This window comes from Lipotes vexillifer, unplaced genomic scaffold (genome assembly GCF_000442215.2).
Source record: "Lipotes vexillifer unplaced genomic scaffold, Lipotes_vexillifer_v1.1 scaffold4287, whole genome shotgun sequence".
NCBI lineage: Eukaryota > Metazoa > Chordata > Mammalia > Artiodactyla > Lipotidae > Lipotes > Lipotes vexillifer.
The window spans coordinates 70,676-86,370 of record NW_006773205.1 but is presented as its reverse complement, the minus strand read 5'-3'; the positions used below and the strand labels follow the sequence as shown (position 1 = coordinate 86,370).

The window sequence follows — 15,695 nt, the reverse complement described above, 5'->3', positions numbered from 1 at the left end:
GAGAAGCCACTGAAATGAGAAGAGCACCGCAACAAAGAGAAGCCCCCGCTCACTGCAACTAGAGAAAGTCCACGCACAGCAAGGAAGACCCAACACAGCCAAAAAATAAATAAATAAAAATAAATAAAATTTTAAAACATGCTAGAAAGAGTGGTATTATACACAAAACCAAGAAAAATCATTACATTTCAATTTAATTGGGGGTGGGGGCAAGAAGAGATTTCTAGAGAAAGAAACCTCCATAGAAAATGCCATGAATCCCCTGGAATTCAATTTTCATGGGTGAATCAACCAGTTTGGCAGTGCATGGCAGCACAATGTTGAAGGCAGTCAGGGCTGAAAACATGAAGGAAAAGAATAAGCAAGTATTTGAGAACGATATGTCCATCTGTAGAAAGGGCTACAACTTATAAATGATCATCTGGCAATTGAAATACGTTTTCCAAAGACATAAATATTATAAATGGTGGCACTGCAGATAACCCACAGAAAATATATTTACTTCCCCTTTGAAACACTATACTTTCACAATGATAAAATGTTAAAGCCTATGCTATTGCAGTATTAGTAACTAATCGAAGCAAGAGAACACCATTGAAAGAGAAGTTCTCTTTCACTTCCCTAAAATGTTGAAGCTTAAGGAAAATTAAGTTGGCTTAATTAAAAGCAGAAAGGAGAAAGAGATGATGACTTGTGGTGTGTTTCTGGGAAAATGCGGGCGTTCACCACCGTCAGAGGCCAGTGACACTGTTTTATTAGTACAGAGAATTTCATTTCCAAATACAGATAGGGGAGGCATATCACTAATACTGCCCCCTTGTTTACTGGTCATGATCTGAATCATTGCTTGTCCCACAGATAGAACAAAGGCAAGATAAAGAAATGGTAGCATGAGTCTTTCCCGCCTAAATGGTAGAAGAACTGGGATGGGAAGGAGGAAGGGTCTAGAAAGGATGAGTGTGTGAAGAGTGTGAGCTCTGCAGAGGCGCACTTACGCAGTGGCAGGGAAGAGAGGAAATGGGAGGAGTGGCACATGCAGGCTCTTCCCCCAAGAGAGAGGAAAGGAGCTAACAGAGTACTCATGGCTTTCCACCTTGCACTACAGTTGAGTTCAAGTCTTAGCTCACTTCTTCCACTATTCTTCGAATACATAGACCATATTTTATAAATGTCTATACTCCCCTCAGTGCTCAGTCTTGAATGCAGTAAGCATGTTTGTTGAATAAATGATGAAGAAAAAAAAATGTTGGACCATCTAAACAGACCACCAACTATAAAAATGAAACCAGTGGCCTAGAAGGAGGGCTTGGATTGTAGGGGGTGAAAATGGGGATCAAGTGAATTAAAGGGAGGAAGTGTATAAATGACCACTTATATGTATCTAAATCAGTTGTTCACAAGAGTCATCACAGAGATAAACAGAAGACAAAGATGTATTAGGAGCAATGGATGGCTCTAGGAATGTGTTTATAGAGCAGAAAATTCTAGACCTCCAAGATTTAGCACCTGGATCAGACTTGCTGATCCTTGTCAAAGGTAGCCAGTCTGACCCCATCTTCTTCTGAGCTGGGCTGGTCCGCCCTGACCTAGACAGCCTCTTGTTCCACTTCTATAAAGGCAGTTTGTACAGAACAAAACGCTAACAGTTTGGAAAGACAGAAAAGAAAAAAACCTGGCAGATAGAGAAAGGGAGATTGTTCAAGACATTTGGCCTAATTTGAATTCAGAGGCCCCAACATTAAAATACTATGCTCAATTTAAATAGAATAAGAATTTCTGGTTAATAAATTAAAATAATTAAGTACCAGTTCCAATAAATTTAGAAAGATCATTTGACTTCACACCATTTGGCCCTACAATAACAAAATCAATGTTGTAATATACAGGTCAAACTCCAAAGTGAATTAGAGTTCATAATAAAAAACAATGTTAACATTCTGTTAGCTTGTTAGAGATTAGCTATGAATCAGGGAGATATTTCATATTGCAGAGTAGCATTTTCTGACTTAGAAAAGTCATTGTATTTTATTTAGCATCTCTATTTTAAAGCTTTACAAAACTTTTTTCATGTGTGAGGACAAAACTTTGTTCCTGCGCGAAAATTTTATAATGAAGGCTTTGCCTTCAGCAGGGAATTATACAGAACCACATACCCAGACACTTTTACTACTTCATATATTTTAAAAATTATATGGAGGAATTGCACAAATAAAGGAAAAAAATACACTTTCCTATTAGGCTGAAATACTACATATATTATTATTTATCTTCCTAATGAAATGGAAACATTTTCACAGCTTTTGAGATAGCCTAGAAGAATGCAGCAGCAGACGTCATTAGTCACCTAATAAAAATCCATTCCCTCATCCCATCCTTTCTTTAACAGTATTTGACTTTGGTTGGGTATTCACCCTTCTTTGAGTACTCATATGCTTCAGGGAGGGCTGACACCAACCCCAGATCCAACTGGAGAATCCTAATTAGTCTAAGCTAATTATGGTGGATCCATTTCCCTTGTCAGGGATAAGCTGGGGCATACTAAGATGTTAACTCTGCCAAAAAGATGTTAAGGAAAGTCTGTAGAGTGTGGAGTTGACAGCATGGGAACACATACCAGAGGTGGTGTTGTCATTCTTAAAAAGAAATAGGGATGCCACAAGGCCACTGAATATTGCATCTACTGCATCTAGATGTGATGGCTGGAACTGTGGCCATCTTGAAACCATGAAGGACGCTTGCCTGAGGCCAATGCCTTCACATCCAGGATGGCACAGCAAAAAACTGAAAGAACCTGGGTCTCTGATGACATTATCAACCTGGAACGAATCAATCCCCCTTAAAACTTCTTGGTTATATGTGAGATAATAACTTTTCCTTATTGTTTAAATTTTGATTTGGCTTTTCTGCTACCTGCAGCCAAAAGCATTCTAACTGCTTCAAGTCTGAATTATTGCAAGCCTCTGTTTAAATATTAACAAATGGAGCTGTTATTTGGGAGATGAAGGACAACAACAGGGTATGCTGCTAGCAAGACATACAGACCAAAGCTATAGAACTCAGCCATCCTAGTAGATCCTAAGGCCTTACCTATTATATTTCAAAGCTGGTTACTGTTCTGTTCCCCTCTCCCTACCTGCCTTTCCAACACACAACTCAGCCATCCTAGTAGATCCTAAGGCCTTACCTATTATATTTCAAAGCTGGTTACTGTTCTGTTCCCCTCTCCCTACCTGCCTTTCCCACACACACACACACACACACACACACACACACACACACACACACAGAGATATATACATTACATCCCGATGGGCTTGGTACTGACCTTGCTGATCAGTTCATCAACCAGGGTGTAGGCCCTATTTCCCCCATTATCAATGATCAAGACTTTGGGGAAACGGACGTTATCTTCTTCTGACAAAATGGTAGAAGAAACTGATTTAGGATATAAAGTTCATTCTCCCAAAGAGGCACTTTATTTATGTATTTTTAATTTTTTAAATAAATTTATTGATTTATTTATGTCTACGTTGGGTCTTCGCTGATGCACATGGGCTTTCTCTAGTTGTGGCGAGCGGGAGCTACTCTTTGTTGTGGTGCGCAAGCTTTTCATTGAGGTGGCTTCTCTTGTTGCGGAGCATGGGCTCTAGGCGCGTGGGCTTAGTTGCTCCGCAGCATGTGGGATCTTCCTGGACCAGGGCTCGAACGTGTGTCCCCTGCATTGGCAGGCAGATTCTCAACCACTGCGCCACCAGGGAAGTCCCCAAAGAAGCACTTTAAATATAAGATTTTAAAAGGTCTAAAATTATGAAATTTTCATTGATTCATATTTATTTACCACCTACTATATGCCAGGATACCATTTTAAATTTATATCTGGTGGACTTCCCCAGATATAAATTCCCCAGATATAAGTTCTTTAACTTGGGGAAATACTGCATGTTACATCCCACTCTTGAAGAGTCACAAAAACCACTGTAGCATATTAAATGTTCTGAGAAGTCCTGTCATAAAGAAATTTTTATTTAATCCAGCATTTCCAAAATTTACTTGACTTTATAATTTACTTTTCAATAAATCTTTTTAATATCTCGAGGAAGCTAGTAATCCTTAAAACATAGGGCATATTCCCCTCTAATATAGCCACTACTCAATTTAGAAGTAACAAAAAGAATAAATGCTGAAAAAAACCCACACCAAGCTGGAACCGAGCTTCAATAATCTACAGAGAGTATCAGTTATTCCTAAGTAACTTTCTTCCAGGGTCTTGCATCATATTCTCCAGCGGGGGACACAGAATGCAATCACTTCTCAACTGATTCCTAAAACAATGCCTTTATCATGGAATACTCCAATACTAAAACTTATAAATGATTCATAATGTTGTGTAAAATTCAAACCAGTCTCCTTGGCTTATTTGTTTTACTCATTGATATAGCCCCAGAACATGGTTCAGTGCTTACACAGAATAGATGGTCAGTGAATCCTTGGCTCTAGGAATAAATGACTAAATGGATGAACGGATGAATATTTCCATCATGTGCTTTCAGTCCTGGTCTGGTTTATCTTCTAACTTTCTCAGACATATACAACATGTGTTCCAACCTCAATATCTTTGTTCATGCCTATATAACCTTATATGCAACATCCTCCTCTTCACCTATTCAAGTCCTATCCATTTTTTCAAATCCAGATTAAGCCTGACTCCTGCACGAAGCCTGACCTCATCCTCCTCTGACCCCCTCATCCCCTGACATTATCAGAGTTTGATGCTCATTTTTCCTAAGCTAGCTCACATGTTGGTCTTCTCTCTCAGTAAATGATAAAATCCTTGAAATCTAAGACCATGTCATAAACTACTTTTGTACATATTAGAGTGGCAAGGCACATAGTAAATATTCAATGAAAAAATTTTATTGATTGTATTTTATTAAAAGTTTGGTGTGTAACAAGAAAAGTTCAAAATTCCTGGAATTTCTAAACTATCCATTACTAAAATCAATAGTTATAAGGACCAAGTTCTGAATAGAGAAGAAATATTATCCAAGTTCTAAAGAAACTGTTCCCTCTGGTTTTAACCTCTTTGACTCCATTTTCTCATTTGGAAAAGAGCTCTGTGGTATTTCTCTGCAGGTACTGAATGAGCAACAAATACTGCTTGTAAAACCCCTGATAAATGAAGACTTTATCTCATAGTCCTGGAAGAAATCCTGACGTCCTAAATTATGTAATCCTGGTATTACATTATATTAGTCTGGTTCATATAAAATGTAAGCTACAAAAATACCAAAGCTAAGAAAAAATATTTACTCATGCTTTTACTGAGATGCAGAAAGAGGATGCACGCATTGCCAAAATTCCATAGAACATGCTCAAACTAAAGCAACAATGCCTTAGTTATTAAAGAAGGCAATGGCCTGAAGCAGTACTTAGGAACAAAGATTACTTCGTCCCTGCAAGAGTCAATATTTAAGAACACAATGACTAATTCCCACTTCAAGTTCATGAACATATTTCTTTTTAAGAGCTTCTTTTTGGTTAAAATTTTTATTTGTGGTTTTCCTACCTGTGATCCATGAACCTAAGAATGAACAAAAACTTGAAACATGAAACTCTCCAGTAGGCCAAAGTGTCAGAATAGACTTAATTCTGATTTTAAGAACTTCTCAACAAGGGTTACACAAGACTTGTACTTAACTTCTCAGTCTCTAAGAATACACATTTACCTACTCTGCCTAAAGAACCAGATTGAATGTTCTGTAAACAACTGTGGAAAATGCATGAATGATACCTCCAGACCGTATCAAAACACTGGGGCTCTTAGCTTAATTTCAAATTATTTGAATCCAAACTAGTATTATTGTTGCTAATAGAAACTCCATTTATAAATAATCAGCTAAAATTTTTAAATGTTCTAGTTGAGCTTACTGTGAGCTAAAAGTAACCATTAACTTTATTTCCAGCACTAGCTGTGTGACCTTGAGCACCTCAATATTCACATCTGCAAAATGAGAATGGGACTGGATGGCTTATGTCCTCTCAAATATAAAAACTAATATAATGTTATTATTATAATAATTATTAAATATATGAATGAAAAATATAAGCAGAGATTTGGAAAAACATTAGGTTAAGCCTAGAAGACATCATACAATAGATAAAGATTATCACAAAACCCCCAAATCCTCTCCCCATAGCACCAAACTATCATCAAATACCAGAGTTTTATAGAGGTAAATAAATGGCTTACTGGCCACACTGATATCCTACTGGGGGTAATGAAAAGGTCTTAAAATCAACTTGCCACATGGGAGATGTGAGAGTCCCAGCTCCACACTAAGACTTTGGTGAAGTGCCTCATTTCCCACAGTGTCAGGATGTAAAATCTAAAGCCACACTCTCAAAAATGACTCAGTGCTCATAAGGGGCTGTGTGTGCCGGTGGATAAATCCGCATGTGCTCTGCAGATGTAGCTGGATTTGGGTTCTAGTTCTACCACTTTCTGGCTGTATGACCTCGGGCAAATAACTCAATCTCACCAACCCTAGTTTATTCCTGTGTGAAATTAGAATGACTCTATCCACTCTGCAGGGCTGTGATGAAGGCTGAAATAGACACTTATAAAGAATTTGGCACATGCCAAGCAAGCAAATAGGCGCTAAGGATATGCCATCTCCCTTCACTTCTCCATTCCTTTTACACAAGTGGAATAGAGACTCTAGCGCCACAGGTAACTGCCATATTCTTCATTAGATTGTCAGTTTCCCTAGGGCCAAGAGTATGCCTGATTCATCTTTGGATCCCAGTGCCCAGCAGAGGGCCCAGAGTGAAAATGCAATATAAATGCTTGTTAAATGGAGAAGACGAGAACCCACTGGGTCTGAGGATGTTAAGGTTATCCTGGCCACAGTCAAAAGAAAATTCTGATCTTCGGTTTGGTCAAATAGGCACTTGCTACAAACTACTATGTAGTTCAAAGCAAATAAGCTATTCTGAATTCTAATAATTACATTCTCTAAAATTTAAAAACCTAGTTGCCCTACAGCTCCCAATTTTAGTTTTGAGAATCCAATTCTTTCCTAAACAATGGAGTGGGTAACCACAAACACTTGTGGAATCTCTTTTCCTAGAAAACATGAAGAACAGGAGAGAAGCCAATCTGTCTGGAAACTGCTTCAAAATCTGTCTCTAAGCAAGGGGCTAGACTAGACTAGATGTCCCTCAGAGGATCCTTCCAGACCTACACCACTAAGATGTTAAGGGAAATAACTAAAGCAATTCTCTGTTATTTATACCCAGGAAAATAAAACAAACACAATTTAACATCTCCTAACATAGTCATTATAAATAATTTTACTTAGACCTGGTGATCCTTTTACAAACATTTTCCTCTTAAACTGTATTAAATCATCCTAAGCTATTAATTTGAATGAGTTCTAACAAGACAGAGTTGAGATTATACTTAACACTGAAAACAAGATTATTCTTTTGTTCCTCTTTTTCAACCTACCTGTTTCCATGTACCCCAAATCTACTCATCCCCAAAGCTTTACAAGAAACACAGTCCCCCCAAGTGCTCCACTCAACTCTCCCACTAGTGAATTTCTAACGCAGCCATTATTCAGACCACATTGTGTAGCTGATTACTGTATGCTGTCTTCTATTTGTATCTGCTTCACAACAGATGACAATTCTCATTTCCCTAGCTGAAACGTAAGCTCCTTGAACAAGGTCCACCTTTTATATTTCTCATGGACTCCTCTACTGTGTCAATATTGAGTTCATGACAAATGCTTAAGAATTCTTATTGGCTGATTTAAAATGAAGAGAGAGCAAGAGCTATAGAACACTCTGTACACGAGTACCTGTATGAAGCTTTGGCAAAGTCTAAAATAAAGCTTTTCAGACTACTACATGTTTATTGATATTTGTCCTTTACCTGGGAATAGAACAGTTGAAGGTTAATACACAAAGGGGCTAAAGGGAAAGGCCTACAGTTAAAGATCACACTGGTTTAGCTCCTGCCCTGTAAGGAATGAGGAACTACCAAGGTGAGCCCACTTACAGTGCAGATGGAGACTATTTTGGAATGCCCGGCATACTCCCCACATCACAGAGCTGAGTAGCTTCTGATTCTATCAATACAAAGGATCAATTACTCATTCTGTCAGGCCAAGTCAGTCCGGGGGTAATAAATAGAAAGGAAAGGAGCTTTAGAAAATTTAAATGTAATACCATTATTTAAAACAAACAAGTGAAACATGTTTTCTCATTCTTCATAATCCAAAAGACACATCTAGAACAAGGCTAGTGAGCTCTAGAGTTCAATCATTTCAAGCATACTCTATATACTTATAAATGGGGATGCAGAACCTCTGCTCTTTTCTTTATACATGAAACGGGAACTTCTTGTCCCTACTACCAAGCAGGTACTGTTGTGTTCTAGGCACCGGGAACATAGCAGTTCACCAAACTCATAATTCTAGTAACAATTACGTAAAGCCTAGCTTAGTATTTGATAGAAATAAAGAGACTTCAAGGATAGTCCAAATCTCTTATCTTAGAGGAGAAAACCAAGGTTAACCAGACAGGTTAACTAACTTGTTTCAGTTGGTTATGCCAGGTCTATGGCAACAAAGCCAGGAGGAGAAACCAGATTTCTCATCTCTCATCTAGTAACAAATTTTGCTTATTCAGTAAGCAAGTATTTCTGGCCATTACATGCCAGACACTATGCTAGGCACCAGGTACACAAAAATAAGGATAAGATACTGACCCTGTACTCCAAAAGCACAGGGGAACCGTAAGACAATGAGATGAGTACAATAATAGAAGTGGTAACAGAGAAAAAGCAAACTACATCTCTAATTGCACAGGACTTCCAATATTTTAAAAGAAAATGAACTGTTACTAGTTTGTTTTATTCTCCCTATAGCCCTATGAGTACAGAACACAGATCTTATTATTCCTGGTCTATAGATGGAGAAATTGAAGTGCAAAGCGGGTAAGGGAGTCTATTAAGGTCATCTCCAGTGGTAGCAAAATGCTTAGAAACCAAGTCTGTCTACTCCAGGATAGACTTTTTTCCCACTCGATGGGAAAGGCAGATGTTCTTTTTCTGTCCAGTTCCCTTCTGATCAAGACCACACATTTGTAAGACTGTGCACAGAACAATCTGTGGCTGTGAAAGTAGACTTCACTGGCCTATGAGGTCTCATTGGCTGAGTTTAGTTATTCAATGGTTGAGTAACCAACCAACAAGACATCATTATTACTAGCATTCTTACAGTGCCCATGATACATACACAGAATAGAAGCAAAAGGTTCTGCCCACGGGGAGTTAATACTGTAGTGGACAGGTATATAAACATTTCATCCAAAAGTGACATAATTAAACAAACTACAGCTAGAAGAATCATTACAAATAATGGCAAGTTTAAGACACTAAAGGTTTTGCAGAGCATATCTAGTGGGTCCTGCCAAGAAATATACTCTTTAAGGGTTAAACAAAGAACAGAAGCCTTGTATATATAATGACATATACCAACCTTCAGGTTATTGAAATAAAAACTCTTACCAAAAATGCTTATCACGTTAAAAATAATTAACTTTTTAATACCTTCATTTTAGGTTTCAGCTTTATTCAAAACAATTATATGAATGTTCTATTTCCCTCTTTCCAAGAAAGTTACATATTTTGTAACCTTTCCTACTTAAGAGGAATGAATTTATAATGGAGGTTCACATCAGCAAGCTGTGGCAAAGAGATTACAACAGTGTGGTTTCATTGTGCTATGCTTCCACCCTCCTTCAGATGCAACCTACATAAAATGAATCTGATCATTTTCTCCTGTATAAAGTAAAATTTGTATACACATCCAAGAATCACTCACTTCATAAAAAGTAAAAGGGAAAAAAAGCATTTCTTCATTTTCGAGTTCAGTTTTAAACATTAATTTCACTTGTTTGATAACCTCATATCATATTTTATTTATGCACTATTTATCATGGCCTTATAATATGACCAAACTGTTTTAAACCTTAGCACTTTATTTAATTATTAACAAAATAAGCAAAGCTAAAAAGAAACAAGTATTAGTGATTTCAAACTAGTGACAGGAAGAATTTATTTAGGAACCAGCTAAATAGTAAAAATTACAATCAACCTTTCAAAGGAATAATGTTATCATTATTAGAAATACAACTCAGCTAAAAAAAAACAACTCTCTAGTATTTCCTTAGTATACTCAAGGAATTCACACTTACAGCCAACTGCTTTCCATTTAAATATTTATTGAATTTTATAGGGTGATAAATAGCAATTTAAATAACAATTCAGAACTACCAGTAGATTTCAGTAGATTTACCAACGGTTCATCACAAAATTATTTCATGATATTTTCTCATTCCTAAGACTTGGTTCCATCACAAGAAAATATATTTTAATAAACAAGAGCTTAAAACCTGACTTAAAAGTGTGATCATCAACTTTTTTAGGCAGGAGAGGAATAAGGCCTGATTTATCTCTAGAGCATCAAGAGAAAGACCACTGGGCCAAATCAGATATAGTAAATGAAGTTAAGAAATGATTAAGCATGCAGCGACAGTGACATCTAGTGTTAACAACTGCAACCCACTAGACTAACACTAAACCCTCCTGAGTGCTAAAGAAACAGTTATTCAAAGCTTCTCTTCTTTAAAAACCAACAAACAGAACTTGTGCATTGTATCTAAAAATTACTCATAATCAAAATATTTCAGTAAGTTTTTTTCTCAGACGTTAAAAAAAATCCTTAAGAGGAAAATGTCTCAGAGAGTAAACATAACACCGAAGACCTAAAAGTAAAAAGCACTGTTTATTCTGTGTGACCAACATCCGTAACTGCTCCCCTTGGTTAGAGGTTAATGTAAAAGTAATCTGGACATGTCCCGATGAGTGTACTTTAAACTTCCAGTTACTATAAAAGCAAAGATATTGCACAAGCTAGTACCTGATGACACATCAAGAAAAAGCAATATAGGACATTTCAGGAATACATGAAGAAGATGTAAATCAAAAACAAAACAAAACAAAAAAAACGAACTTTAGCTGTTGCATTGAGAAACAAGCTCTACATTTCAGCCCTTGCTACTCTGATATATAGTTTTTTGCTGCTTTGAAAGGTCCACTTATTAAACAGTAGATATTTTTGCCCAAGGGCTTAGAATTTGGCAGCATAGGTTAATTTACCATAGTATTTTTATAGTTTTATGCTCTAGATGAATCTATAAAAGTAAGCAAAATTCCAAAAATTATTTTTGGCCAGGACAATTTTTTTTTTTTTTTTTTTTTTTTTTGCCATACGCGGGCCTCTCACTGTTGTGGCCTCTCCCGTTGTGGAGCTGCGGACGCACAGGCCCTGTGGCCATGGCTCACAGGCCCAGCCGCTCCTTGGCATGTGGGATCTTCCCGGACCGGGGCACGAACCCGTGTCCCCTGCATCGGCAGGCGGACTCTCAACCACTGTGCCACCAGGAAAGCCCCAGGACAATATTTTGTAAAAAAGTAAAGTTAGCATTAGATGAAGCTTACCTATTTTTTTTGGAAAGTTCATCCTTTCCCCTTTTAACTCCAAATATTCTTGTGATCAACGTACTGAAGAGAAGTGTGGATGAATTTCTCACCTAATGTAAAAATAAATACACAATAAAGGTTAAGAAATATTCATGGCATGAAACCAACATTTACAATGTTCAAACTAGACATTCAAAATCATTACCCGATTGCCTAGTGTGGGGCTAAAGAAGATGTGGTTTATGTCCATAAAAGAAGACAATTTTCAATAACTTTATAGTAATTACCTCAATTACTTCCTCTTAAACTGAGCTCTACAGTCCAACCACATGCACACAACACAACTTTTTCCTATACTTCTAATATTACCACCAACTGTTTTCATTATCCCTTTGTACTTATGTCATTAAATAACACTTAAAAAGAAACAATAAATTCATTTTCCCACATCATTTCTGATGATGAATATCCCAAGAAAGAGCTCAGCTCTTTCCTTTTATTTTCTGTAATCATTTACCTATGAGAAAAAACTTATCAGACCTAACTCAAAGGATCCACATTATTAATATGGCCAAGAAAATATTTAATATCATATACAAAATGTTATTAACCACACAACTGCAGTAACCTAACTAAGTAATGTTAACCCTAAGATTATCTGAGGCAACTGGTTCACAGAAATAAGAAGAAAAAACTATAAACATGAATCATTTCTTCAAATGGTAATAATAAAGCAGACCTATTTCCAAACCAATGTGTCAAGACGCTTTCCTACATCATAAAGATGTCTTGAAAGCCATGGGATATTGGGCTTCCTCAATTACCTTGCCAAATCAGAGTAGAGATGTATAAATATATACTGACTTCCCTATAGTGTGTAAGGCCCTATACCAACCCCATGGAGAATGTCCAGAAATAGAACACACACACTTACTGCTAACTCAGAGCTTATATTCTAATTAGATAGGAGTCATATGGTGTGTTAAACAGCAATATAAGAAAAAAGGCAGTTAAAAGTAACAATGTAGGATTTAGAAGATAGCTTCCTGAAACTACTGCAGTAAGGATCACAACTCAAATGCCCATAAGGACAGTGAGTGACAGAGGCAGCAGAGGATTGGGTATAATGCAGTCACTATTCAGCTTCAGCTGAAGTTGCTGCCTTGAGGGGAATGTAAGCCCAGTGCTGCCAGATCTTTTGCTTTTTCAAGAGAAGCCAGAAACCCCAACTTTTATGTGAACTCTATTTTGAAAAGTTGGCAACAAATTAAAGGAAAAAAAAAACTATTGTGGAAGCCAAATAAAACACAGTTGTGGGCCAAATTTGACCTATCAGCCACCAGTTTGCAACTTCTCCTCTAGAAGCACATGACTGACTCAATTTATGTGTGGTAACTCTTGAAATGGACCACAGATACTCAATTTATGTGTGGTAACTCTTGAAATGGACCACAGATACACTGGCACAATTCATACCATAATTGTAATAAAACCCTAAAATTGGACAAACTCACTTATGTCCATTCAACAGTTAACAAACATTAATGAAGTCCCTACTGTGTGCCTTGCCTAATATCCCCAAACCCATCACTGTCCTGTTACTCTATCAACATCGCCTCTGTCCTAGCTCAGGTCTTGATTATCTCTCACCTAGGCCATTGACTTGGTTCCCAAAGACTCCTTAGGTTCAAGATGACTTGGTAACGTCATCCAGGACCCTATCGTCTCTCAAGAATCATACAAAAATATAAAAAGAAAAGAAAAATCAAAACACAAACTCCATCTTGCCCTAAACCAAACTTGCTGACAAAGACTGCCAGAAGCAGTAAACTTAAAACAGGAGTGTCTGGAGATGAAAGAGGATGCCTGCTGAGGCATACCTTATCAAAACTGCAGAGGACTGTTTTACAAAGTGAATGGGCACCCATCCGCCACCCCAACCAAGAAAGAAAACTCCCTTGTTTGATTTGATAGACTGAAGGCAGGAGACACATAATGTCTTTTAGTAATGTTAAGATGGATCAAACAGATTACCAGCTTGATCCATTCATCGAGTTCCCGCATTAGTAGCCAGTGATTATCATTACTTATTCCAGTAGGTATAGCAAATTAGTGATATTCTACCATTAATTAGTTACAATTTTCAGAAAAACTACCATTAAAAAAAAAAGCTTTCCTTCATGAGCTATTTGGTCATTCTGTTATCAGTTAGTACAGAATTATTTCCATAAATTTACCAGTGTGCAGAATGAGTTCATGTCATAGTAACCTCCAAAGGTGACCAAATGATAAACTTTTAAGACATTTTTAAAAATTAATTTTCCTGTTATTGAGATATAATTCACATACCATAAAATTCACCATCTTAAAGGTATTATTCAGTGGTTTTTACTATGTTCACAAAGTAAGAAACTATCACCACTACCTAATTCCAGAATATTTTCATGACTCCAAAATGAAACCCTATACACATTAACAGTCATTTCCTACTCTCCCTCACTAGGCAAGTACTAATCTACTTTCTGTCTCTAGGGATTTGCCTATTCTGGATGTTTCATATTCATGAGATCACGTGACATGCAGCCTTTTATGTCTGGCTTCTTTCATTTGGCTTTCATTCTCAAGGTTCACCCATGTTGTAGCATGTATCAGTATGCCATTCCTTTTTATGGCTGAATAGTATTCCACTGAATGGATATACCACATTGAAAAAATCTACTCATCATTTGATGAACACTGGGTTGTTTCCACTTTTGGGCTATTATGGATAATGGTGCTATGAACACTCACATACAAGTTTTTGTGTGAACATGTTTTCACTTTTCTTGGGTATATACCAAGAAGTGAATCTGCTGGGTCACATGGTAACTCTCTGTTAACCTTTAGAGAAACTGCCAAAGTGGCAGTACCATTTACATCCTTACCAGCACTGTATGAGAGTTCCATTTTCACCAGTTCTCCAAAACCTCCCCAATAATTGTTGTGGTCCACCTTTTAAGCTATAGCTATCCCACTGGATATGAAATGGTTATCTCATTGTGGTTTTGATTTGTGTTTTCCTGATAATGAATGATGTTAAGCATCTTTTTTTTTTTTTTTTTTTTTAAAAATTGAAGGCAACCCCACATCAAGCAATATCAGCACCATTTTTCCAACTGCATTTGCTCACTTCGGGTCTCTGTGTCACATTTTGATAATTCTTGCAATATTTCAAACTTTTTCATTATCATTATATTTGTTATGGTGATCTGTGATCAGTGATCTTTGATGTTCCTATTGTAGTTGTTTTGAGGCACCACAAACTGTGCCCATATAAGATGGCAAACTTAATTGATAAATGTTATGAGTGTTCTGACTGCTCTGCCAACCAAGTGTTCCTTTTTTTTTTGCGGTATGCGGGCCTCTCACTGTTGTGGCCTCTCTCGCTGTGGAGCACAGGCTCCGGATGCGCAGGCCCAGTGGCCATGGCCCACGGGCCCAGCCGCTCTGCGGCATGTGGGATCCTCCCGGACTAGGGCACGAACCCGCATCCCCTGCGTCGGCAGGCAGACTCCCAACCACTGTGCCACCAGGGAAGCCCAATTATCACTTGTCACCATCTTTATTAATATTTCTCTATTCTGAGCCACTATCATCACTTGGCAGAACTATTACAATAGCTTCCTGATTGGTCTTCCACGTTCCCTCCTGCCACCTCACAATCGAGCCTTCACTTTTCACTACATCAGTCAAAGCCCATCATCCCCCTACTGTGAAACTCTCTCATGCAGGGTTTTTCAACAGTAGTGGAAGCCAAGTGTCAAACCCCAGACACCAATGGTGACTGGGGCTCATCCAGCCATTTCCAGATTCAGATGAGATACTACAGCACAGGGCATGGGATCTGGCTTCTCTAGCAGCTGCCCAAGGATTGTGTCAATACCTGCACAAGTTGTGTTAATGCCCCAAGGGGTGAACTTTGACCAATAAGAGAGAGAAGGTGGGACTGTTCCCAGAGTCGGTAGTTTCACATGGCCTGGCTAGAAGATACACCACATGACCAGACAAGCAGCTCAGTTTTCCTGCAAGTTAAACTACAACACCTGCTTGATAATGTCTCTTCTCTTTTCTTGCCTCACTTCCCTTTTTCCTTCATTCCTGC

General features: G+C 37.8%; 1 protein-coding gene across 1 annotated transcript in view; it reads right to left on the bottom strand.

Moving 5' to 3' along the window:
* LOC103070786 (thyroid adenoma-associated protein homolog) overlaps positions 1-15,695 on the bottom strand; it is a gene marked incomplete at its 5' end in the record, with an annotated part of 114,557 nt that overhangs the window by 29,432 nt on the left and 69,430 nt on the right. Inside the window, one exon of the mRNA XM_007448156.1 lies at positions 11,573-11,664. Within this exon, the coding sequence (XP_007448218.1) occupies positions 11,573-11,664 (92 nt within the window). The remainder of the gene's footprint in view (positions 1-11,572; positions 11,665-15,695) is intronic.